General features: G+C 39.2%; 1 protein-coding gene across 1 annotated transcript in view; it reads left to right on the top strand.

Moving 5' to 3' along the window:
* The first annotated feature begins 10,113 nt into the window (after positions 1-10,113).
* The window catches only part of LONRF2 (LON peptidase N-terminal domain and ring finger 2), a 47,611-nt gene continuing 33,032 nt past the window's right edge, over positions 10,114-24,692 (top strand). Inside the window, exons 1-2 of the mRNA XM_032255457.1 lie at positions 10,114-10,937; positions 22,775-22,893. Coding sequence (XP_032111348.1) covers positions 10,259-10,937; positions 22,775-22,893 — 798 coding nt within the window. The 5' untranslated portion in view covers positions 10,114-10,258. The remainder of the gene's footprint in view (positions 10,938-22,774; positions 22,894-24,692) is intronic.

Genomic DNA, 24,692 nt, shown 5'->3' with positions numbered 1-24,692 from the left:
ATATTTTCCCTACATGAGGCCAATAAACATATGAAAAAATGCTCATCATCACTGGTCATCAGAGAAATGCAACTCAAAACAACATTGAGATACCATCTCACGCCAGTTAGAATGGCGATCATTAAAAAATCTGGAGACAACAGATGCTGGAGAGGATGTGGAGAAATAGGAACACTTTTACACTGTTGGTGGGAGTGTAAATTACTTCAACCATTGTGGAAGACAGTGTGGCGATTCCTCAAGGACCTAGAAATAGAAATTCCATTTGACCCAGCAATCCCATTACTGGGCATCTATCCAAAGGATTATAAATTGTTCTACTATAAGGACACGTGCACACGAATGTTCATTGCAGCACTGTTTACAAGAGCAAAGACCTGGAACCAACCCAAATGCCCATCGATGACATATGCTTTTATTTCTTGATAAATACCTAGAAGTGGGATGGCTGGTTAATATGATAAGTATACAGTTAACATTTTAAGAAACTGCCACACTGTAGTCCAAAGTGGCTGTACCATGGTACACTCCCTCTAGCAGTGTGTGGGAGTTCTGCATGCCCCCTGTATTTGCCAGCATTCAGCATGGTCAGCCTTTATAATCATAGACATTCTAGTATGTGCACAATACTAGCTGCTTGGGGTTTCATTTGCATTTCCCAATGATTCATAATGCCGAGCATCTTTTCATGTGCTTATTTGCCATCAATATGATTTCTCTACTGAAGTGACTGTTCAGATCTTCCACTCACTTTTTAATTCAGTTATGTATTTTCTTATTGAGTTCTTAGAGCTCTTTATATATTTTTGGATCATATTTTATCAGCTATGTGATATGCAAATATTTCCTCCTAGTGTGCAGCATGTCTTAGGAGTGTCTTTTAAAAGCAGAAGTTCTTAATTTGATCCAATTTATTATCAGTGCCCTAGAAAAAGTACTTTTAAGGTGAAATTTGTTTTATGGCTCTAAGATGTTCTATATTGGTAAATGTCCCATATGTACTTGAAAATAATGTACATTCTGAAGATAACCAAATAGGACAACTCTGGAGTGCCATTCCCAAAGACAGCAATGCAGAGGGTGAGTGATCACTGCATTTCCAAATGAGTTTTTACTGCCCACAGACCAGGAGATTTCTGGGCTGAAAAGTTTTTGTCTCTGCACAAAAACTCACACAAATCCGGGCGGCCATTCCAACTGGTACCTGGAATGCTGGGAGACAGAGTCACCCATTCAGCTGAAAAAAAGGGGGCTGAAACAGGTAGCCAGGTGATCTGGATCAGTGGGTCCCACCTCAACAAAGACTAGCAATCCAAAACAATCTGGACTGATAGTTTTGCAGCAAGTGCAGCTGGACCCAGGATGGTCCAGCTCAGTCAAGGGAAGGGGTATCAGCCATTACCGAGGCAGTCCGCCACTACCGAGGCAGTCTGCCACTACCAAGGCAATCTGCCATTACCAAGGCAGCCCACCATTACTGAGGCAGTTCTAACTGTACCTCTGTAAACAAACCGCAAGGAAGTTCACACGGCAGCTGTGCAGAGACCATGGCAGCTCAGCAATGCTCCTGCTGGAAGACTGTGACTAGACTACCTCCTTGCTGGGCAGGGCATCTCTGAAAAAAGGCAGCAGCATGTCAGGAACTTGTAAATAAAGCACCACCTTCCCAGGACAGAGCGCCTGGGAAAAAAGGTGGTTATGAGTTCCACTGAGGCACACTTAAATATACCTGCCCTGCAGCTCTGAACAGAACAACGGAGCTCCCAGCTCAACACTTGAGCTCCTATAAAGGATAGACTGTCTCCTCAAGCAGCTCCCTGACCCCCATATATCCAAAGACAGACCTCATAAAGGAGAGCTCCGGCTGACATCTGGCGGGCCCCTTCTGGGATGAAGGTAACAGAAGAAACTGGCAGCAACCCTTACTGTTCTGCAGCTGCTGCAGGTGATCCCCAGGCAAGCAGGGTCTGGAGTGGACCTCCAGAAGTCCTACAGCAGAGGGGCCTGACTATTAGAAGGAAAACTAAAAAACAGAAAGAAATAACTTCAACATCAACAAAATGGATGTCCACTCAGAGACCCCATCCAAAAGTCACCAACTACAAAGAGCACAGGTAGATGAAGATGGGAAGAAACCAGCACAAAAAGGATGAAAACACCAAAAACCAGAACGCCTCTCCTGCTCCAAGGGATCACAACTCCTCACCAGCAAGGGAACAAAGCTGTGCGGAGAATGAGTCTGATGTATTGACAGAAACAGGCTTCAGCAGCTGGGTAATAACAAACTTCTCTGAGCTAAAAGAACACGTTCTAACCCAGTGCAAAGAAACTAAGAACCTTGAAAAAAAGGTTAGATGAAATGCTAACTAGAATAACCAGCTTAGAGAAAAACATAAATGACTTGATGGAGCTGAAAAACACAGCGCAAGAACGTCATGAAGGATACACAAATTTTACTAGCTGAATCGACCAAGCAGAAGAAAGGATATCAGAGATTGAAGATCATAAAATAAAATAAAATGAGGAGGCAAGATTAGAGAAAAAAGAGGGAAAAGAAATGAACAAAACTTCCAAGAAATATGGGATTATATGAAAAGACCTAATCTACGTTTGATAGGTGTACCGGAACGTGACGAAGAGAATGAATCCAAGCTGGAAAACACTCTTCAGGTTACTATCCAGGAGAACTTCCCCAACCTAGCAAGACAGGCCAACATTCAAGTTCAGGAAATACAGAGAACACCACAAAGATATTCCTCAAGAAGAGCAACCCCAAGGCACATATTCACCAGATTCACCAGGGTTGAATTGAAGGAAAAAATGCTAAGGGCAGCCAGAGGGAAAGGGCGGGTTACCCACAAAGGGAAGCCCATCAGACTCACAACAGATCTCTCCGCAGAAACCCTACAAGCCAGAAGAGAGTGGGGGCCAGTATTCAACATCCTTAAAGAAAAGAACTTTCAAACTAGAATGTCATATCCAGCCAAACTAAGCTTCATATGCGAAGGAGAAATAAAATCCTTTACAAACAAGCAATTGCTGAGACATTTTGTCACCAAAAGGCATGCCTCACAAGAGCTCCTGAGAGAAGCACTAAACATAGAAAGGAACGACCAGTATCACACACTCCAAAAAAGTACCAAATTATAAAGACCATTGACACAACGAAGAAACTGTGTCAACTAAAAGGCAAAACTACCAGCTAGCATCACAATGGCAGGATCAAATTCACACATAACAATATTAACCTTAAATGTAAATGGGCTGAATGCTCCAATCAAAAGACACAACTTGATGGAGCTGAAAATTGGATAAAAAGTCAAGACCCATCAGTGTGCTGTATCCAGGAAACCCATCTGATGTGCAGGGACACACATAGACTCAAAATAAAGGAATGGGGGAAGATTCACCAAGCACATGGAGAGCAAAAAAAAGCAGGAGTTGCAATTCTCATCTCTGATAACATAGACTTTAAACCAACAAAGATCAAAAGAGACAAAGAAGGACATTACATAATGGTAAAAGGATCGATGCAACAAGAAGAGCTAACAATCCTAAATATATACGCACCCAATATAGGAGCACCCAGATACATAAAGCAAGTTCTTAATCACCTACAAAGAGACTTAGACTCCCACACAATAATAGTGGGAGACTTTAACACTCCACTCTCAATATTAGACAGATCAACGAGACAAAAAATTAACAAGGATATCGAGGACATAAACTCAGACCTGGACCAAGCACACCTAATAGATATTTACAGAACTCTCCACCCCAAATCCACAGAACATACATTCTTTTCAGCATCACATTGCACCTACTCTAAAACTGACCACATAATTGGAAGTAAATCACTCCTCAGCAAATGCAAAAGAATGGAAATCATAACAAACAGTCTCTCAGATCACAGATCAAATTAGAACTCAGAACCGCACAACTTCATGGAAACTGAAAAACTGGCTCTTTAATGTTGACTGGATAAACAATGAAATAAAGGCAGAAATAAAGTTGTTCTTTGAAACAAACGAGAACAAACACACAACATACCAGAGTCTCTGGGACACATTTAAAGCAGTTTCTAGAGGGAAATTTATAGCAATAAATGCCCACATGAGAAGCAAGGAAAGAGCTACTATCAACACCTTATCACCAAAATTGAAAGAGCTAGAGGAGCAAGATAAAAAAAACTCAAAACCCAGCAGAAGACAAGAAATAACTAAGATCAGAGCAGAACTGAAGGAGATAGAGACAAAAAAAAAAACCTTCAAAAAATCAATAAATACAAGAGCTGGTTTTTTGGAAAAGATCAACAAAATAGACAGAGAGCTAGCCAGATTAATAAAAAAGAAAAGAGAGAAGAATCCAAAAGATGCAATAAAAAAACTATAAAGGGGATATCATCACTGATTCCACAGAAATACAAACTACCATCAGAGATTACTATAGACAACTCTATGCACATAAACCAGTAAACCTGGAAGAAATGGGTACATTCATGGACACTTGCACCCTCCCAAGCATAAAACAGGAAGAAATTGAAACCCTGAATAGACCAATAACAACGGCTGAAGATGAGGCAGCAATTAATAGCCTGCCAACCAAAAAAAGCCCAGGTACAGATGGGTTTACAGCAGAATTCTACCAGTCATACAAAGAGGAGCTGGTACCACTCCTTCTGAAACTATTCCAAACAATCCAAAAAGAGGGAATCCTTCCCAAATCATTTTATGAGACCAAAATCATCCTGATACCAAAACTGACAGAGACTCAACAAAAAAAGAAAACTTCAGGCCAATATCCATGATGAACATAGATGCAAAAATCTTCAATAAAATACTGGCAAACCAATCACAACAGCACATCAAAAAGTTTATCCATCATGATCAAGTAGGTTTCATCCTGGGGATGCAAGGCTGGTTCTACATATGCAAGTCTATAAACGTAATTCACCACATAAACAGAACCAAAGACAAAAACCAAATGATTATCTCAATAGATGCAGATAAGGCCTTTGACAAAATTCAACAGCCCTTTATGCTAAAAGCTCTCAATAAACTGGGTATCGATGGAATGTATCTCAAAATAATAAAAGCTCTTTACGACAAACTCACAGCCAATATCATACTAAATGGGCAAAAACTAGAAGCATTCCCTTTGAAATCTGGCACTAGACAAGGATGCCCGCTCTCACCACTCCTATTCCATATAGCATTGGAAGTTCTAGCCAGAGCAATCAGGCAAGAAAAAGAAAGAGTATTCAAGTAGGAAAGGAGGAAGTCAAATTGTCTCTATTTGCAGATGGCATCAGCCCAAAATCTCCTTAAACTGATAAGCAACTTCAGCAAAGTCTCAGGATAGAAAATCAATATGCAGAAATCACAAGCATTCCTATACACCAATAACAGACTAACAGAGGGCCAAATCAAGAAGAAACTGTCATTCACAATTGCTACAAAGAGAATAAAATACCTAGGAATATAACTAACAAAGGATGTAAAGGACCTCTTCAAGGAGAACTACAAACCACTGCTCAAGGAAATAAGAGAGGACACAAACTGATGGAAAAACATTCCATGCTCATGGTTAGGAAGAATCAATATTGTGAAAATGGCCATACTGCCCAAAGGAATTTATAGATTCAATGCTATCCCCATCAAACTACCAATGACCCCCTTCACAGAACTGGAAAAAACCACCTTAAACTTCATATGGAACTGAAAGAGAGCCCACATAGCCAAGACAATCCTAAGCAAAAAGAACAAAACTAGAGGCATCACGCTACCTGACTTCAAACTACACTACAAGGCTACAGTAATCAAACCAGCACAGTACTGGTACCTAAACAGAGATCTAGACCAATGGAACAGAACAGAGGCCTCAGAGGCAACACCACACATCTACAACCATCTGATCTTTGACAAACCTGACAAAAACAAGCAATGGGGAAAGGATTCCATGTTTAATAAATGGTGTTGGGAAAACTGGCTAGTCATGTGTAGAAAACAGAAACTAGACCCCTTCCTGACACCTTACACTAAAATTAACTCCAAGATGCATTGAAGACTTAAACATAAGACCTAAGACCATAAAAAACCTAGAAGAAAACCTAAGGCAATATCATTCAGGACATGGGCATAGGCAAGGACTTCATGATTAAAACACCAAAGGCATAGGCAACAAAAGCCAAAATAGACAAATGGGACCTAATTAAACGTCACAGCTTCTGCACAGCAAAGGAAACAATGATTAGAGTGAATCAGCAACCAACAAAATGGGAAAACATTTTTATAATCTACCCATCTGACAAAGGGCTCATATCTAGAATCTACAAAGAACTAAAACAGATTTACAAGAAAAAAAACAAACAAACCCATTCAAAAGCAGGCAAAGGACATGAACAGACACTGTTCAAAAGAAAACATATATGAGGTCAACAAACATGCAAAAATGCTCATCATCACTGGTCATTAGAGAAATGCACATTGAGATACCATCTCATGCCACTTAGAATGGCAATCATTAAAAAATCTTGAGACAACAGATGCTGGAGAGGATGTGGAGAAATAGGAACACTTTTACACTGTTGGTGGGAGTGTAAATTAGTTCATCCATTGTGGAAGACAGTGTAGCAATTCCTCAAGGATGGAGAAATAGAAATTCCATTTGACCCAGGAATCCCACTACTGGGTATGTATCCAAAGGCTTATAAATCATTCTATTATAAAGACACATGCACATGTATGTTCAATCCCATTATTGGGTATATATCCAAAGGATTATAAATCATTCTATTAAAAAGACACATGCACACATATGTTCATAAATCATTCTATTATAAAGACACATGCACATGTATGTTCAATAGCAAAGACCTGGAACCAGCCCAAATGCCCATCGATGATAAACTGGAAGAGGAAAATATGACACATATACATCATGGAATACTATGCAGCCATAAAAAATGTTTGAGTTCATGTCCTTTTAAGGGATATGGATGAATGTGGAAGCCATCATTCTCAGAAAACTGACACAAGAACAGAAAATCAAACACCACATGTCCTCACTCAAAGGTGGGTGTTGAACGAGAACACATGGACACAGGGAGGGAAGCATCACACTCTGGGGTCTGTTGCGGGGGACTAGGGGGGGACAGTGAGGGGTAGGGAGGTTGGGGAGGGATAACATGGGGAGAAATGCCAGATATAGGTGACGGGAGGATGGAGGCAGCAAACTGCATTGCCATGTATGTACCTACGCAATAATCCTGCATGATCTGCAGGTGTACCCCAGAACCTAAAGTACAATAAAATCTATATATACATATATTAAAAAAAGAAAAAAGAATGTGTATTCTGCTATTGTTGGGTGGAGTATTCCATAAATGTAAGTCAGGTTGAGTTGGTTTGTAGAATTGCTTAAGTCTTCTATATCCTTACTGATTTTCAGTATACTTGTATTAATTGTTGAAAGTGGGGTATTTTATTTTTATTTTAAGTTGCTGGCTACATGTGCAGGATGTGCAGGTTTGTTACATAGGTAAACATGTGCCATGGGGGGTTGCTGCACCTGTCAAACCATCACCTAGGTTTTAAGCCCAGCATGTATTAGCTATTTTTCTTAATGTTCTCCTTCCCCCAATCCCACCCCCGACAGGCCCCAGTGTGTGTTGTTCTCTTCCCTGTGTCCATGTGTTCTCATTGTTCAGCTCCTACTTATAAGTGAGAACATTCAGTGTCTGTTTTTCTGTTCCTAGGTTAGTTTGCTGAGGATAATGTCTTCCAGCTCCAACCATGTCCTTGCAAAGGACATGATCTTGCTCCTTTTTGTGGTGAAATAGTGATATTTAAATATCCAACTATAATTATTAATTTATCTATTTCACCTTACAGTTCTTCAGTTTTTGCTTAAAATATTTTAAAGCTCTGTTATTGGGAACACATATGGTTAGTACTATTATGTCCTCTTGATGAACTGACACTTTATCATTATGAAATGGCCATCCTTTCTCCTAGCAATGTTCTTAGCTATGTAATCTACTTTGTCAGATATCAATATAGTCACTCCAGATTTATTTTAGTTAGCATTAACTAGAACATCTTTTTCCATCCTTTTACCTTTACCTTATTTGTATTTTCATATTTAAATGTTTTTCTTGTAGGCAGCATATATCTGAGTCTTCCTTTTTACAATGTTTGCCTTTTAATTAAGGTATTTTGATAATTAATAATTAATGAACATTAACCAATATAGTTGGGTTTAAATCTGCCATCTTGCTATTTGTTCTCTATTTGTTTTATCTAATTGTTTCCTTCCTTTTTATGCCTTCTTTTGGATTAATAGTTTTTGTTTTTTTGTTTGTTTTTTTTTAACAATTTCATTTAATCTCTATAGGCTTTTAAACGATAGCTCTTTGTGTTATTTAGGAGGTTGCTTTAGGGTTTAGAGTACACATCCTTAGTTCATTACAGTCTTTCTGAAGGTGACATTATGCCATTTGACATATAGCATTAGAACCTTACAACAGTATCCTGCCATTTCTCTTCTGCCTGCCTTTGTGCTAGTTATGTGATACATTTTACTTCTACATGTTATAAACCTCACAACACATTAATATTTTTGCTTTAAACACTTCTTCCTCTCAGCAGGCATATTTCCAGCAAGCTTCTTTCTGTTCTCTTGCTAGAAATTTGTCTAAAATAAGAACAAATAGGATCTGAGATCATAAGGTTCCATAATCTTTACTGTATGATCTGTGCTCTGAAGCTCTTTCCTTATTGCTTCCTGATTGTTAGTTGTGAATTTGCTGGATAGATCACCTTCAAATATAAGTGAATTGTTATTTAACAAAGAAATCAGATAAAATCCAAACAGTGATTGAAAAAGAGAATTTGAAATAATTCAGTAATGAAAAAGAGACCCGAACAGTAGACTGTTATCAATTAAATTAAGGAGACAGCTGGGGGAAATCCTTCACGGAAAGGGAGGTGGGTACTCTGCATTTGTTTATTGTAGAACTAGAAGGCTGACCAAAAGTTGCCTCGTTTTCCCTTTTAGGAACTGGTCTAAAATATTCTCTCACTTACTGATGCATTTCTCCTTTCCCAAAGCCAGATGCGGTCGAGGTATTTTATATTTTCTTTAGCCAGTAGTTTTAGATGTAGAAAATCCTCTCCAATCTTTTTTTTAAAACTCTTCTTGAAATATGGAGAGTAGTATGAATTCCAGAATATCGTAATGCATTTTAATGTACTCAAATATAGGATAAAACATACTGCGACAGGAAGAAGGGAACAGGCTACAGAGGAGAAATTCTGAACCTGGTTAATGCGCACAGAGGATTTTAATTTAGTCCTTGCTTGTACACCAACGGAGCGTTTAACTCCCTCTCTCCAGCAACTGCTGTCTGCAGTACTCCATGTTAAGGCACACTTTCTATTTCTATTCCAATTCTTTTAATTAGAATTCTATTTCTAATTCGATTTCTGCTTTCTAATCAAGGGCACAATACAATTGTCCATTTCTCAAATCCCTCCTCCTCCCGACATCTGGTTGTCTTGGCCCTCCACGTTCTTCTGTTAAAATGAGTTCTAAAATGCCTCAGCCTAGAGTTTCGTTAAGAGAAGCTCGCTGAGGGCGGGGGTCTCTGGGTGCCCACTTCAGCCTCCCCAGTCATTTAGGACAATTTCCTAAGTCGAAGCTAGAGACGCGTGATTCTTTGGTGACTTTTCCTGGGTTCTCGCTTAAGCAGAGCCACAGGTTGTGGGAGAGACCAGGCCTCCGGGAAAGCGCAGGTGCCGCGGTGCGCGCGCGCGAGCAGCCAAAGCCAAAGCCACCTGCTCACAGGGCCCACGCACCTCCGCAGGGAGGCGGAGGACGCGCGTGCAATCGCGCAAGGGCCCCCAGGAGAGGGGGAAAGCATCGGAGGAGACTCAGAGCTGGAGCGAGGTCACCGTGTTCCCGCAGCGACCTAGGTTACCTCAGCCCACGGGGCTGTGAGGCTCCCGCCCCCGAGCGCTTGCGACCCTGCGGAGCCGGCCGCCCACGCCGCGCTGAGGACGCTGCCCGAGCCGGGCGCCCGCCCCCGCCCACGACTTCAGCGGCTGGCAGCGCGCCGCCCCCAGACGCGCGTGGCTGCTGGCGAAGGCTGAGACCGCGCTCCCGCCGGCCAGTTTGCAGCAGCGGCAGCGGCAGCAGCAGCGCATCCTCCCTGCTCCGCGCCTTCGCTCCGGACTCGCGTCGTCGAAGCCCCGCGGTGATGAGCCCCGAGCCCGTCCCGCCGCCGCCGCCGCCCCAGTGCCCCGGCTGCGACCGCGCGGAGCCGATCGCCCAGCGCTGGGAGGAGGGCGACGAGGCCTTCAGCGCGGGCGAGTACGAGATGGCAGCCGAGCTCTTCCGCTCCTTGCTGGCCGGGCTGGCGCAACCGGACCGCGGCCTGTGCCTGAGGCTGGGGGACGCGCTGGCCCGCGCCGGCCGCCTCCCCGAGGCCCTGGGCGCCTTCCGTGGCGCCGCGCGGCTCGGGGCGCTGCGGCCGGAGGAACTAGAGGAGCTGGCGGGCGGCCTGGTGCGCGCCGTAGACCTGCGCGAGCGGCCGCCGTCCGCTGAGAACCCGGGCTGCGAGCCGGAGGCGCCTGCGGAGGGAGGGCCGGCCCCGGCGCCCCGCACGCCCCGCGACCTACTCGGCTGCCCGCGCTGCCGGCGGCTGCTGTACAGGCCAGTGACGTTGCCCTGCGGGCTCACGGTTTGCAAGCGCTGCGTGGAGCCGGGGCCCGCGCGGCCTCAGGCGCGGCGCGTGAACGTGGTGCTGTGCGGCCTGCTGGAGAGGTGCTTCCCGGCCGAGTGCAGGGTGCGCAGGCTGGCGGGCCTGGCGCGGAGCCTGCAGCGCCAGCAGCAGCCCGAGGCCGCGCTGCTCAGGTGCGACCAGGCCCTGGAGCTGGGTGAGTAGGCTATGGGGCGGGCCCGCCTACCCGACACCTGTCGGGTCCAGCAGCGGAGCGGGGAGCTGACCGGTGGAGGCGACAGGCTTTGGGCTTTCGCGCGCTTTGTCCAAGCTTAGGGGTCGCTTTGCTTCCTAACGATGGGAAAGTGAAAGATGGGGCGGCCACACCGTGCAGCGATGGTGGTCGCTGTCAGAGGCCACGTGCACCCCACTGGGTTTGTCTTTTCCAGGATGTTGATAACTTTCTCGCGGCCCCTGGAGCAGCTCCGTAAGGGCCTGTAATTGCCTTTCGGCCCCTTCTGTGCTGTTGGGGAGTGGGAGGATGACGAAGTATTTTTGCCCATCCTGAAGGAAAATGCACGTAGCTGACTGACACACTGGAGGCGCAGAACGGGGTGCCTTGTGCTGGGGCAGGATTTGCTTTGGGTTTCAGCTAGTATAGCCAGGACGGAACCCCTTCCACTCGGCTGTCATCACGTCACATGCTCAGGCTCCAGCCTGCTCTCTGTCTCCAAGGCCATCATTAGATGTCATGGCGTATTTAACTTACTAGATAGTTACACTGACTAGTGTGTGTCGTTTTTAATTATTCATTCACTCATTCCCTTATTTATCTTAGGCCTAAGGCCAGCAACAGACATTCTCCTGCCTTCACCCAACCACCACCTGTTAACTCCGTTAAACTAAAAAGAACAAACTTCTGTCATCGTTTTGGCTTTGGTATATGAGTATGCGCTCTGTTAGCAGGTGTTTTGGGCAGTGTGAGGAGAACGGTTTGCTTTCTGGTTTCACTGGTTTTATAACATAGGGTATATGTGATTTAAAGCACTAGCCAAGAAGACTTGTTGAATCTCGTTACTAAAAGAATCTTCCAGCATGCTACAGGCAATACGCATGGTAGTTTAAAGTTAAGGTTAAGGTTTTCTCTTTTAGGAGGCACAGATTACAAACTGACTAGCATTCAGCTTTGTCTTACAAAAAAAAAAAAAAATGATCTAGTAATTGAGCAAGTGTTCAATGTCTGTATCTAATTGAGATATTCTCTGCTGGAATAGCACACTTAACTCAGCTTATGTAACAAGTATTCTGGTTTTTGCAACCAACATATCCATACTTTAAGAGGCATATTTTTGAGTTTTCTACTAATTTAGGTATTGATGGTGTTAGAGCTGCACTATCCAATAGAACTATTGTGTAAGCCACACATAATTCGAAATTTTCTTGTAGCTACATTAAAAAGGAGGGGAAAAAAGCAGATGAAATTTATTTTAGCAATTTTTAACCCTGTGCATCCAAAATATTATTTCAACATGCCTTCAATCTTAAAATATAATTGAGATTTTACTTTTTTTAAACTAAGCCTTTCAAATTCACTATATATTTGGCATTCACTGCACTACCCAATTCCAACACCAAATTTTCATTGGAAATAACTTCATCTATATTTAGATGTTGGAGAAGATGTAGAAAAATGAAAACTGCAATATTCATATGCTGCTGATGGGACTGCAAATTATACCCCTGAAAATTATTCGGTAGTAGCTACAGATGTTGAGCTTATCCTTGGCTAATCGTTTCAAAGAGGTATATGCATATGTGTCCAGGAAAAATGTGCAAGTAGGTACAAGATTGTATATCATTGTTAGAGATACCCCAAAAGTTCAAACAACCCAAATGTGCAGTAAGAGCAGAAGGAATGAATATATGATTGTGTCTTCTTAGCATACTCTACAGAAAGAAAATAAACCAACTACAGTTACAAACTACAGTGTGGACAGATCTCACAAACATAATGTTACGTGAAAGAAGTCAGACTCAAGCGTTTTTACTGTCTGATCCTATTTATCCGTGAGTCCAAACAGACAAAATTACTATATTATGTTAGAAGTAAGGACAGTGGTTACCTTGGGTGGATGAAAAGGAAGTAGTGATTGTAAGGAAGTATGAGAGGGATCTGTGGGGTCATGGTGATGTTCTGTTTCTTGACTCAGAGGATGGTTACACAAGTGTGTTCACTTCGCAATAGTTCATTGAATTATATACTTATATTTTTAGCTTTTCTGTGTATGTATTAGACCTAATTTAAATATGTTTTTTAATAGACTATTTCAGTTAATTCATATGAGAACTTATATAGAACCCATTCAATATATTCATTATTCAAAGGTTAATATAAAATTTTATAAAAACGTTTAGTTTCACAATAGCTCCAAAAGAGGTTTTGTTGTAGTAAAAAATACGTAATAAAAGTTCAAAGATGTTTGGAATCAAAAATACCTGTATTTAGATCCAAGCTCTGACTTTTTTTTTCTGAGACAGAGTCTCGCTCTGTCACCCAGGCTGGAGTGCAGTGTCATGATCTCGGCTCACTGCAACCTTTGCCTCCTGGGTTTGAGAGCAATTCTCGTGCCTCAGCTTCTCAAGTAGCTGGGATTATAGACATGCACCATCACGCCTGGTAATTTTTTTTGTATTTTTGGTAGAGACGAGTTTCACTATGTTGACCAGGCTGATTTCCAACTGCTGTCTTCACATGATCTGCCTGCATCAGCCTCCCAAAGTGCTGGGATTACAGGCATAAGCCACTGCACCTGACCTCTAACACTTATTTATGTGACCTTAGCCAAGTGTGGTAGTCATTAGTGCTGTTCTTCAAGTATGTATATCTCTATACCTTCCCCGGACAAGACAGGATTGCACTTCCTGGTCCACTTGTGGTTAGGTGGAGCCATGTGACTACTTTTGGCCAATAAGTTATTAGTGGAATTTAAAATGACTAGTATGTATGTTAAAAGAAGTAAATGAATGTATGAAAATATAAAACATTCAATAGACAGTTTTCTGTTAAAAAAAAAAAAAAAGAACCAAATGGATATTCTGGAAATTCAAAATACAATATCTGAAGTTGAGAATTAATTAGATTTGTTACAAACCAGATGGGACACATCAGAAGTCTGAATGAGAAAACTCAGAAGCAAGTCAGCAGAAAATATCCAAACTGAATCACAGAAAAAGAATAAAAGAGAGCATGAGAGTTATGTGAGACACAGACAGAACTTCCAACAACAATGAAATTGGAATCCTGGAAGAAGAGAGAGGGGAAGGGCAAGAGAAATATTTAAAGAAAAAAGTAATTGGGAATTTTCCAAATCTGATGAGAAACTTTAAATTACTGAATCAAAAAGTTCACAAAGCCCAACAGGGTGGACACAAGTTGGACACAAGTGCATACACAAACATATACACAAAACCCATCCAAGTACAGTCAAGTTCCTGAAAATCAAAGATAAAGAGAATTTAAATGCAGTTAGAGAAGACAGGACATACTTCCTTCAAAGGAATCATAGCAAGACTGACAGGTGGCTTTTAAACAAAATTATTAAAGCTAGAAGATAAGGGAATAATGTCTTTAAAGTGCTGAAAGAAAAAAAAAACCTAGCTGGAATTCTTTACCATTTTTCACAAATGAAGACAAAATCAAGGTACTTTAAACCAAAGAAATAAATCAAGCTAAATGATTTCATTGCCATCAGAATTGCATTTCATGATATACTGAGGGGAAGTCTTCAGGCTAAAGGAAAATTATCCATATTTTGGAAGCATGGAACTAATGGACAGAGTAAAGAGTGCTAGAAGGTGTAACAACATAAGACAATATTGACTGTTTCAAGTAACAATAATAATGTCTTGTAGTATTTGTAACATACATAAAAGTGAACAATATGGCAATAGAACAAAGCCAGAACGGATAAATACAGTTAAATTGTTGTATGGTTTGTACACTTTTTTGGAGGTAGTAAAAGTACTCATTTAAAGCAGACGGCTAAATCAGATTTGTATATTCTACTCTCTTGGGTAACCGCCAACAGGACAATGAAAGAAGGTAAAATTAGAAAGCTACAGTGGAACAGCAAAGTAATACTTGATTAATCCGAAAGAAAATGAGCGGGAAGAATAGAGCAGCAGAGAATGAATGGGACAACTGGAAAAGAAACAGCAAAATGGCAGTTTAATTCACATTAAATGTGAATACCTGAATTTTCCATTTAGGAACTAAATATTGGCAGACTGTATTAAGTGAAGTGTAGCTACATGCTGTTTACATATGAGGTAAACTTTAGATGTAAGAACACAAAAAAGGTTAAAATTAGTAGGATGGCAACTCATACTATGCATAGACTGACCAAAAAAAAAAAACAAAAAAAAAGCCTGGTAGGGCAAAATGACTATTCTTTAAGGCAAGGACTATCAGAAGAAATACAGACACTTATGATGAATGGGTCAGTTCAACAGAAAAAAAAGTATAATAATATTCCTAAATTCTTATGTACCTAAAAACAGGTGTACACACACACGTGCAGAGAGAACAAAAAGAGACAAAAGGCGAAATAATGGGAGATTTTGAACAAAGCTTTTAGTAACTAATAAAGTAAGAATTGAAAAATAGGTAAGGATATAGATACAACATACTTCAGCACTTGGATTTAATTAATATGTGTCACTACATACAACCATTGCAAAAATACCAGCCATTTAGGCTCCCATGACACTGGAGTTGGCCTGTGGTTGTGTTTGCCAACTCCTGGGCTAGGCCATGAAAGAAGTTGAAATAAATATTAAAATATTGAAATCAGTATATGTTCTTTAAACACTGTGGGCTTAAGCTAAAATTAAAGAGCAGATAAACAGAATATCTTCAAATATTTGGAAATTAAGCAACATATTTTTATCTAATGGTGGATAAAATGAATCACAAAAATTAGAAAGTTTTCTAATTATTAGAAATTTTTCTGATTTAGCTGAATGATAATGAAAATACAAATATCAAACACTATGGGATGCAATGCAACAGTGCTTAAGAGGGAAACTTATTGTTTTAAGTGCCTATACTACAAAAGAATAGCTGATAGTCAGTAATCTCTAGGCTTCCTTTTCAAGATGCTAGAAAAAGAAAAGCAAATAGAATCCAAAGAGTATATAAAGAAGAAAAAAGGAGTCAACATCTGTAAAAGACAGAAAAAATACAGTCCAGTGTTTCTTATATTTGCAAAAATCCTAAACAAAATATTAGCAAACCGAATCCACTGGTATCCTTAAAGAACCATCACATCATGATCAAGCAGGTTAAGTTTTGTTTTATCCTTGAAAATCAAGGAATGTAATTCACTATCTTTACAGAAAAAAGAAAAATTATATGATGCATGTTAGTATCGCTCAGGAAACTATAAATAAAAAGGAACTTTCTTAATTTGTTAGAAGTCTACAAAAATGAGATGGCAGCTATCATAATTAATGATAAAATAGTGTTTTCCCACTGAATGAGAGGGTAACAATGTTCTGTTGTCATTGCCATTCAGCATTGCACTGGAGATTCTAGCTAGCTATGTATTAAGACTAGAAAAATAAAATATTTTTAAAAACTATCATTTTTGTAGATGACATGGTGTACATAGAAACTCCAGAAGAATGTATGAACTATTAGAAACTATAAATGATTTATCCAGATTGCTGACTACAAGGTTAATATAGAAGTACCAAAGATAACTATATACTTAGCAAAAAGCAAATAGAAAACAAAATTTTAAAACAATTTATATAAAGAAATTCCTTGGAATAAATCCTGAAATATCTGAAAGATGTTTAATACCTCTACACAGAAAATTTCATTTCAATACACTGAAAATATGAAACATTTCCAAGAGAAATAAAGCAGACTTAAATGGATGGATATGTCATTTTTTCATGGATTGCAAAACTCTATTGGCAAGATGTCAGTTCTCTGTTGATTGAATGGTAAATTCAGTGCAGTCTCAGAGAAAATCCTAGCCAATGTTTCTGATGGAAATTGATGAATGGCCAAGGCAATGATGAAGAAAAACAGCAAAGCTGGAGGATTTACACTGGCAGATACCAATACTTACTATAATGATGCAGTAATTAGGACAGCATTTTATTGGCTCAAAGATAAACACATTGAAACTGGCTCTCACATATACAGTGTCTTGATTTACTACAAAGATGCCAATGGAATTCAATGGGGGAAAATTCCGTGGGGAAAAAAGAGTCAGTTGCTTTTCTCTATGGAAAATAAATGAACCTGAATGCCTAGCTCACATCATAAAACCAAATTACAATTAAACATCTAGGAGTCATAGGAGACTGTTTCCATGGGCCTGGAGTAGGCAGTTATTTCTTAAATAAGATACAAAAAGCATAGCTATGAAACTTTTGTTCCACACCCCCAAAAGAGTGAGAAGGTGACGAGTATACAAATATCTTACTGAGACCATGCAGAATACATAATGCCTGTGATTCCAAAAGAAAAGCCAATCTGTCTAAACACAGTAAGTGCTCACTTAACACCATCGACAGAAAACTACGGCTTCAGCTGAAACTACGTGATACGCAAAGAGTTAAGCAGATGCTTTATAAAACTAGATCTCAAACTGAGCAATTAACATCTAAAAGACTGTGCAACATAATTAGTGATTAAATGCAAATTAAGATGAAAATAAGTTAGTACATACCCACCAGAGTAGCTGAAATGAAAAGAACTGGCAATACTTCGTTTTTATTTGAAGGAATTGGAACTCTTAAATTACTGGCGGAAGCACAAGTTTGTACAAGAACTCAAGAAATATGTTTGGTAGCACCTGCTAGCGCTAAACACATACAACCTCTGATACGGCACTTCCACTTTTGAGTATATTCTAGATAAAAATGAATGCCTATGTCCATCAGAATATGTGTACAGGAATGTTCATTGCAGTTTTATTTATATATGCCAGAAACTTTTGGGGAACAGTCTAAATGTTCATCACTAGTAGAATGAGTAAATAAGTCATACAGTGTAATATTACACAGCAATTTTTAAATTTTATTTAAACATTAATTTAAAATATTACTAAGATATAACAATATGAATGAATCTCACAGAATGATAATTTAATGAGAAGTCAGATACAAAAATGTACAGTCCATTTATAAATATCCATGTATAGAAGTTAGAAAACAGGAAGAAGGAATCCATAGTGATAGAGGTGAGAATGGCGGTTACCTTTAGCAGGGGCACACTAAGTGGGATATTGCTCAAGGGAACCTTCCTAAGCCCTGGGAATGATCTGTATGGTGATTGTATGGGTATGTATGTAAAGGTTCAAGATATATACCTAAGATTTGTGGACTTGACTCGGTAAGTCTCCCATCAATTTGAATAAATAGGCTATGAGAAGTATTGCCATTCATTCTTTCTATCCACAGGGAACACTGCTCTGTTTTTATTGCTGTATGTGTCCGTTCATTTAACTTGTTTGTTTGTTTATTATTTGAAACAGGGTCTCGCTTTGTTGCCCAGGCTGGAGTGCAGTGGCACAATCTTTGCTCACTGCAACCTCCTCCTCCCAGGTTTAAATGATTCTTGTGCCTCAGCCTCCCGAGTAGCTGGAATTACAGGCACGTGCCACCACACCTGGCTAATTTTTTACTTTTAGTAGAGATGGTGTCTTGCCATGTTGGCCAGGCTGTTCTCAAACTTCTGACCTCAAGTGACCCGCCCACCTTGGCCTCCCAAAGTGTTGGGAATTAAAGACGTGAGCCACCACACCCGGCTCATTTAACTAATTTAAAATAACATACAGTTCTCCATTTCTCACCACTGCACACATTTGACAGATTTTATAGCAGTAACCCTAGCTCCTAGTACAACAGGGGTTACAGTTGGAAAACAGCCATTGATCAACCCTAAACACAAACATGGTACATATCTCTTCTTTTCCTCACAAAGCCTGGGTCTTAGGCTGCTCCTGCTCTCTTGTGTCTTTTCCCCATAGAGGGGTTAATTGGCAAACCTACTGAAATTTTATGTCATTTCTTTGGAAAGTACATATGTACATTTTTCTTCCATATTTTCTCTACACAAAGACTTTTAATTTGCACTTCCTCTTCCACTTATTTTTGAGTGGCCCTTGAATAATTCCTTTAGCTTTGTTAAGCCTAAGGTTTAATGCTTAGAAAATGTGTAGGCATTTATTTTACGTGTTTTAAAAGACTAAATTGTGAAGTGCTGACCGCATAAATGTATCACCAAATGGTAGAAGTCAACAAAGAAGACAGTTTGATTCATTCAGTGTCTAGATGAGAAGTGATTGCTTCTTGGCCTTTTGGCTAATATCAAGTATAGATGAAAAGTGAATTTTTTTTCCTTTTTTTTTTTAAAAAAAAGGGGTCTCACTCTGTCACCCAGGCTGTAGTGCAATGGCACAATCTTGGCTCACTGCAACCTCCACCTCCCGGGTTCAAGCAGTTCTCCTGCCTCAACCTCCCCAGTAGCTGGGATTACAGGCACACACCACTATGCCCGGCTAACTTTTGGTATTTTAGTGGAGACGGCGTTTCACTGTGTTGCCCAGGCTGGTTGCAAACTCCTAATCTCACGTGATCTACCCTCCTCAACTTCCCAGAATGCTGGGATTACAGGTGTGAGCCACCGCACCTGGCAGGGAAGTGAATTTTATGAAATTTGGACTTCAGTTAAAGCAGCTTTTAGACTGTGAGGAGTAGAAACTTAAATGCATTTATTAGAAAAGAATGATTAAAAATAAATGTAAGTGAAATGTATTTTTAACACTGGAAACTTTATGAAGATTAGTTAAGCTAACAAAGATAGTATAAGCAAAGGAATAATGAACAAGATATTGGCAAAACAGAAAAAAATGAGCTAACAGGTCAGAAACTAGTTCATTACAAAGACCATTAAAGAACAAATATTTGACAAATATGTTGAAGAAAAAAGCAAAGCATAAATACCATTAGGAATAAAGAATAATAATTGCAGATATGAAAGTATATTTTAAAATGATTTAAAAACTTATATAAAAAGACAATTTTAAGGAAAATACAAATTATCAAAATTTATCCATGAGAAAGTAAAAGCCTGACATGAACCAGTTAAAAAATTGAAATGCTCCTCAGGGATTCTCTTCTACTGAAAAGGCACTAAGGTTAAGCAAGTCCTTACAGCTTTCAATGATTAATTTCCATCTTATTTCAGATCATAGAAAAATGTGGGAAGATTTTCATCTCGTGTAATAAGGTTAGTATAATCTCGACCCCAAAATCAGGTAAAGCTTGCACAAGAAAAAAAATATATAGGCCAGTCTTACATATGTATATAGATGTCAAAATCCTAATTAAATTTCTTAGTGTTTTGAGTCCAGCAGTGTAATAGGAGTTAAGCTCAAGAAGAGCTCATACTAGGACTGTAAGGATAATTCAGCACTAGACAAATCTTTCAGAGTAATTCACCGCAACAGGTTGAAAGAGATAGACTATATGTAATCTCTCAGATGCTGAAAGCAGTCTATAAAATTCAACACCTACACTTGTTATAAAGTCCTTATTGAAAACTAGGAATAGGAGAAAAATCACCTAACTTGATAAATATTTTCTCTCAGAAACTTACAAGAAACAGATTTTATTTTTAAACATTAGACACATGCTTTTTAAGTTCAAGAATAAGAGAACATGCTCTCACTATTATTGCAGTATTAGAGTGTGAGGAAATAGGAGGCACAATATGTAAATACTAGAATGAAAAAGAGCGAATTGCACATTACATTCTTGTTTAAAACACTCAAGAGAATTCACTGGAAGATTGAACTAATAACCTTTAGCCAAATGGAAACAGGATACGAGATCTCCATTCTCACACAGATTTGCAGCAGACCTAGTTCCCAAGCCTAAAAACCTGTAGTTCCAGGAGCACTTTTTTTTTTTTTTTTAGATTTCCAAAAATCTCCAAAGGAGAATTATATATTTCAAAATGCATTTAACTGTGCGATTGAGGCACTTTCACCAATCTTTTAGTTGGAAATAACCCAATAACATGTTAAAAAGGCAGATACCATGAGGAGAATCTAATAGAATTCTATAATGTCTTCCTGGCAATTAAAATGCTGAATTTAAAATCATATGACTTGATGCCAGCATTTCACAGTTACTATATGCATTTCAAAGATGAAATACATAAAATCTCACATTAGATCGTATTAACAGATGAACATTTTCAGTTGTTTTGATGATAGGAAACACTAATGTGGAAACTTAATTAAGAAAAATGTTATTCCCCAAACAAGAATTCCATTCTTCTCATTAGTTGATCTGTATTACAAAAAAGTACTTAAATTGTTACTGTTACCATATTTTAAATTGCATCAATAAGAAATCTGTGAAAATTTGTTTTCCTTCTTGTTAAACAAGTATCTATATAATATCCTTCAGTTTGCCTCTTAGTCTGCAAAACCTAAAATATTTACTATCTGGTCTGTTACAGAAAAAAAGTGCTGCCTTCTGTAGCCAGTTGTCCATACCCGGCAATGTCTCTTTTAATAATTCAAATTGTATTGTTTCATTCTTGTTGTTTCTTTCCCCTTCTGCTTTTTTTCTTGTTGTACCTTCTCTATATTACACATATGTGGTGATGACACATTTATAAGTAGTTACTGCTCATCATGTCTTGATGTAATATCTTTATGCATAAGTTCTTTGGTGCACACTTGCTCAGTTACCTACATAAACTAAAAGGAGGCTGCTAGCATTTGGAAAGGACCAAGTGGGTAGTTTGAAAACGAATCAAGGTGGAGGGTTTGGAGGAAACTGAAAACATATATGATGTAGAGGGATGAGAACACATCTTAAGAGCTCAGAAAATTTGTTGATGAACTAAAATGCATAGCTGTAGCCCTCCTACGAGGATCATAGATGGGTATAGGTAGAGTAAGCTAAGCCCTTCAGTGTGGGAAATGGCTGTGATACTTCTGCCTTCCTGAGGTCTGGCCTCCTGCCTTTTCCATGGGACCCTGCCAAGTCAATATTTCATAGACTACAAGTCAGCTCAAAGAGAGAGCCAGTCTTGGCTTCTGTGTAGGTGGACTTATGTCTGTAGCAGCATGTGAGTCATTATCAGGATCTCTGCTGTTGAGGAATGGAGAGAAAGGATTTTTTTTCCTTTCTCCCCTTAAGAGAATATATGCTAGGTACAATTATGGGGACAAATCAACATCTACCAAGTTGTGTAGAAGAACAAATTATGGTCCAGGCCTGTTGGCTCATGCCTGTAATCCCAGCACTTTGGGAGGCCAAGGCAAGTGGATCACCTGAGGTCAGGAGTTTGAGACCAGTCTGGCCAGCATGGTGAAACTCTCTCTCTATTAAGAATACATAAAATTAGCCGGGTGTGGTGGCACACACCTGTAATCCCAGCTACTCAGGAGGCTGAGGCAGGAGAATCACTTGAACCTGGGAGGCCGAGGTTGCAGTGAGCCAAGATTGCACCACTGCACTCCAGCCTGGACATCAGAGCAAGACTTTGCCTAAAAAAAAACAAAAAGAAGAAGAAGAAGAAAGAAAATTATGTTTTACTTTTCTGTTTCTTAAACATGAATTTCCTTGCATACTTTCACAAAAGTTATTTTAAATCTCTTTTAAAAATACCTAGGTATAGCAGTAAGAGGATTCATCAGTTGCTGAGTTTATTATTGGAGATGATGTTGTAGCTTGTGTGTGTGTAGGAATACTCAGTGGCAGTCTGTTTTTAGCCCTGTTATCTTCTTCCTGTTTTCCTGAGAGGCATTGTCTAAAATATACTTATCAAACAACTAAACTCTAAATATGATTGGAGGGAGGAATTCTTTCTTATTTTTTCTTTATACTTATTTTCTATTGTATTGTATTTATACTTCATACATCTATATATATTTTAGTATATGTAATGACATTAAGATTACTTGTTTTTAAATGCAGTCATTTTTATTGATTTGCATTCCTCCTATCTTTCAGTTCCTGATGATAATTCATTATTGCTGCTGCGGGCAGAGTTATATTTGATCACGAAGAACTATGAGCAAGCTCTCCAGGATGCCAGCACAGTTTGTCAGAATGAACCTCTCTTGATTAAGGTATTTGTATTTATTAGCCTTGGAGATAATCAATATAAAGTTTATAGGATTTTCTTAAAAATTAAAGTAAGATTATTGTGATCAGGTACCTGTAGATAACATGCATTTCCCTCAAGTTACTGTACCTACATTTAGCAATCTACTTCATAAAGCAACCTAATTTAAAAGACTAAATCTCCAACTGGATTTAGCTGAGAAACACTAATGTTGATTACACTTAATAGATATTTAACTGAATAATATGCTCTCTACATTGAAAAAATATATAAACAAAGTCATCAAATTTTATAAAGTTATAAGTGAAGAGAAAATATTCAAAATTACAACGTAAATAGGAAAATCACTTGATCATGATTAGCTGTTGGGTTCTCATATGCATATAAGCAAATCAATGCTTTTGGTGAAGGGGTTAACATTTTGTGTACATTTTACACTAATTTTAGTCTCTGTGTTTTGATTGGAAAGGTTTAATATTTCTGTCTCTCAGGACAAAAAATGAACTTTGCTGATCTGAGAATGATAGCTTAAGTTGTACTTAAAGAAGTTTAAGAAGCCAAAGAATAAAAGCTTTTTCATGAATCTTTGAATTTTAAAGTGTTAAAGAACTTGTGATGAAATTAACAGCTAGAGCATGCTCTATTAGTCAGTTAATAACTAAAAATATTTATTCTGCTATATTACTTTATATCATCTTTGCCTTAGAAACATTAAAGAGACAATAAACCAGGTTAGTAGTCAAGCTCTGGGAAGCCTGCCCTTCTTCCCTCCCATGTTTTAAAACAAATGTTTTCAGATTAGCCTGAGTGTCAAGTTCAACCTGGGGGTAAGCCCAAGAATGGGAGCAGATGTTTGTTGGACTAAGTTCAGAAATCTATGTTGTTGCTTGTTTGCTTTCCTAAAACAAAATCTGGACTCCAATTTCAAATGCCTTTTCTCATATGCCTTCACCCATTCTTTAAAATTATGTTTTTAATTGGCAAACAAAAATTTGTATATATTTATCGTGTAATATGTTGATTTGAAATATGTATACACTAAGAAATGGCAAAATCAAGTTAATTAACATGCATTACCTCACATACCATTTTTTGGTGAGAACACTTAAAATTTATCCTCTCAGCAGTTTTCAAAAATACGATACGTTGTTACTAACCATAGTCAACATATTGTATTGCAATAGATCTCTTGAACTGATTTCTCCTGTTTAGCTGAAATTTTGTATTTTTTGACCAACATCTCCCCAGTTCTTGCCTGCCTCTCTTCTTCTAAGGTAATTTCTATCAGTAATGATCAAGCCTTAGTTATTATTAATTATAACTATTCTTTCTGACTGACAGCCCTGCACTGCCCTCTGAAGCTAGATTCCTCTCCATAGTATTATTCGTTGAGCTAAAAACTTGACAGTATGTCTCTGACAAAAGATAGACTTAATTCCTACAGAAGCACATGGCTTATTGTAATTTTTTTTTTTTTTTGAGATGGAGTCTTACTCTGTCGACAGGCGCCAGGCTGGAGTGCAGTGGCGCAGTCTTGGCTCACTGCAACCTCCACCTTCCGCGTTCAAGCGATTCACCTGCCTCAGCCTCCCGAGTAGCTGGGTCTACAGGCATGTACCACCACGCCCAGCTAATTTTTTTTGTATTTTTAGTAGAGACAGGGTTTCATTATGTTGGCCAGGATGGTCTGGATCTCTTGACCTCGTGATCTGCCCTTCTTGGCCTCCCAAAATGCTAGGATTACAGGCATGAGCCACCGCACCCAGCCTATTGTAACTTTTTAAGGGAGGCAGCAAATGACTA

This window comes from Sapajus apella, unplaced genomic scaffold (assembly GCF_009761245.1).
Source record: "Sapajus apella isolate SASKATOON/1434 unplaced genomic scaffold, GSC_monkey_1.0 scaffold89, whole genome shotgun sequence".
Lineage (NCBI taxonomy): Eukaryota > Metazoa > Chordata > Mammalia > Primates > Cebidae > Sapajus > Sapajus apella.
This window is presented reverse-complemented; position numbering and strand designations above follow the sequence as displayed.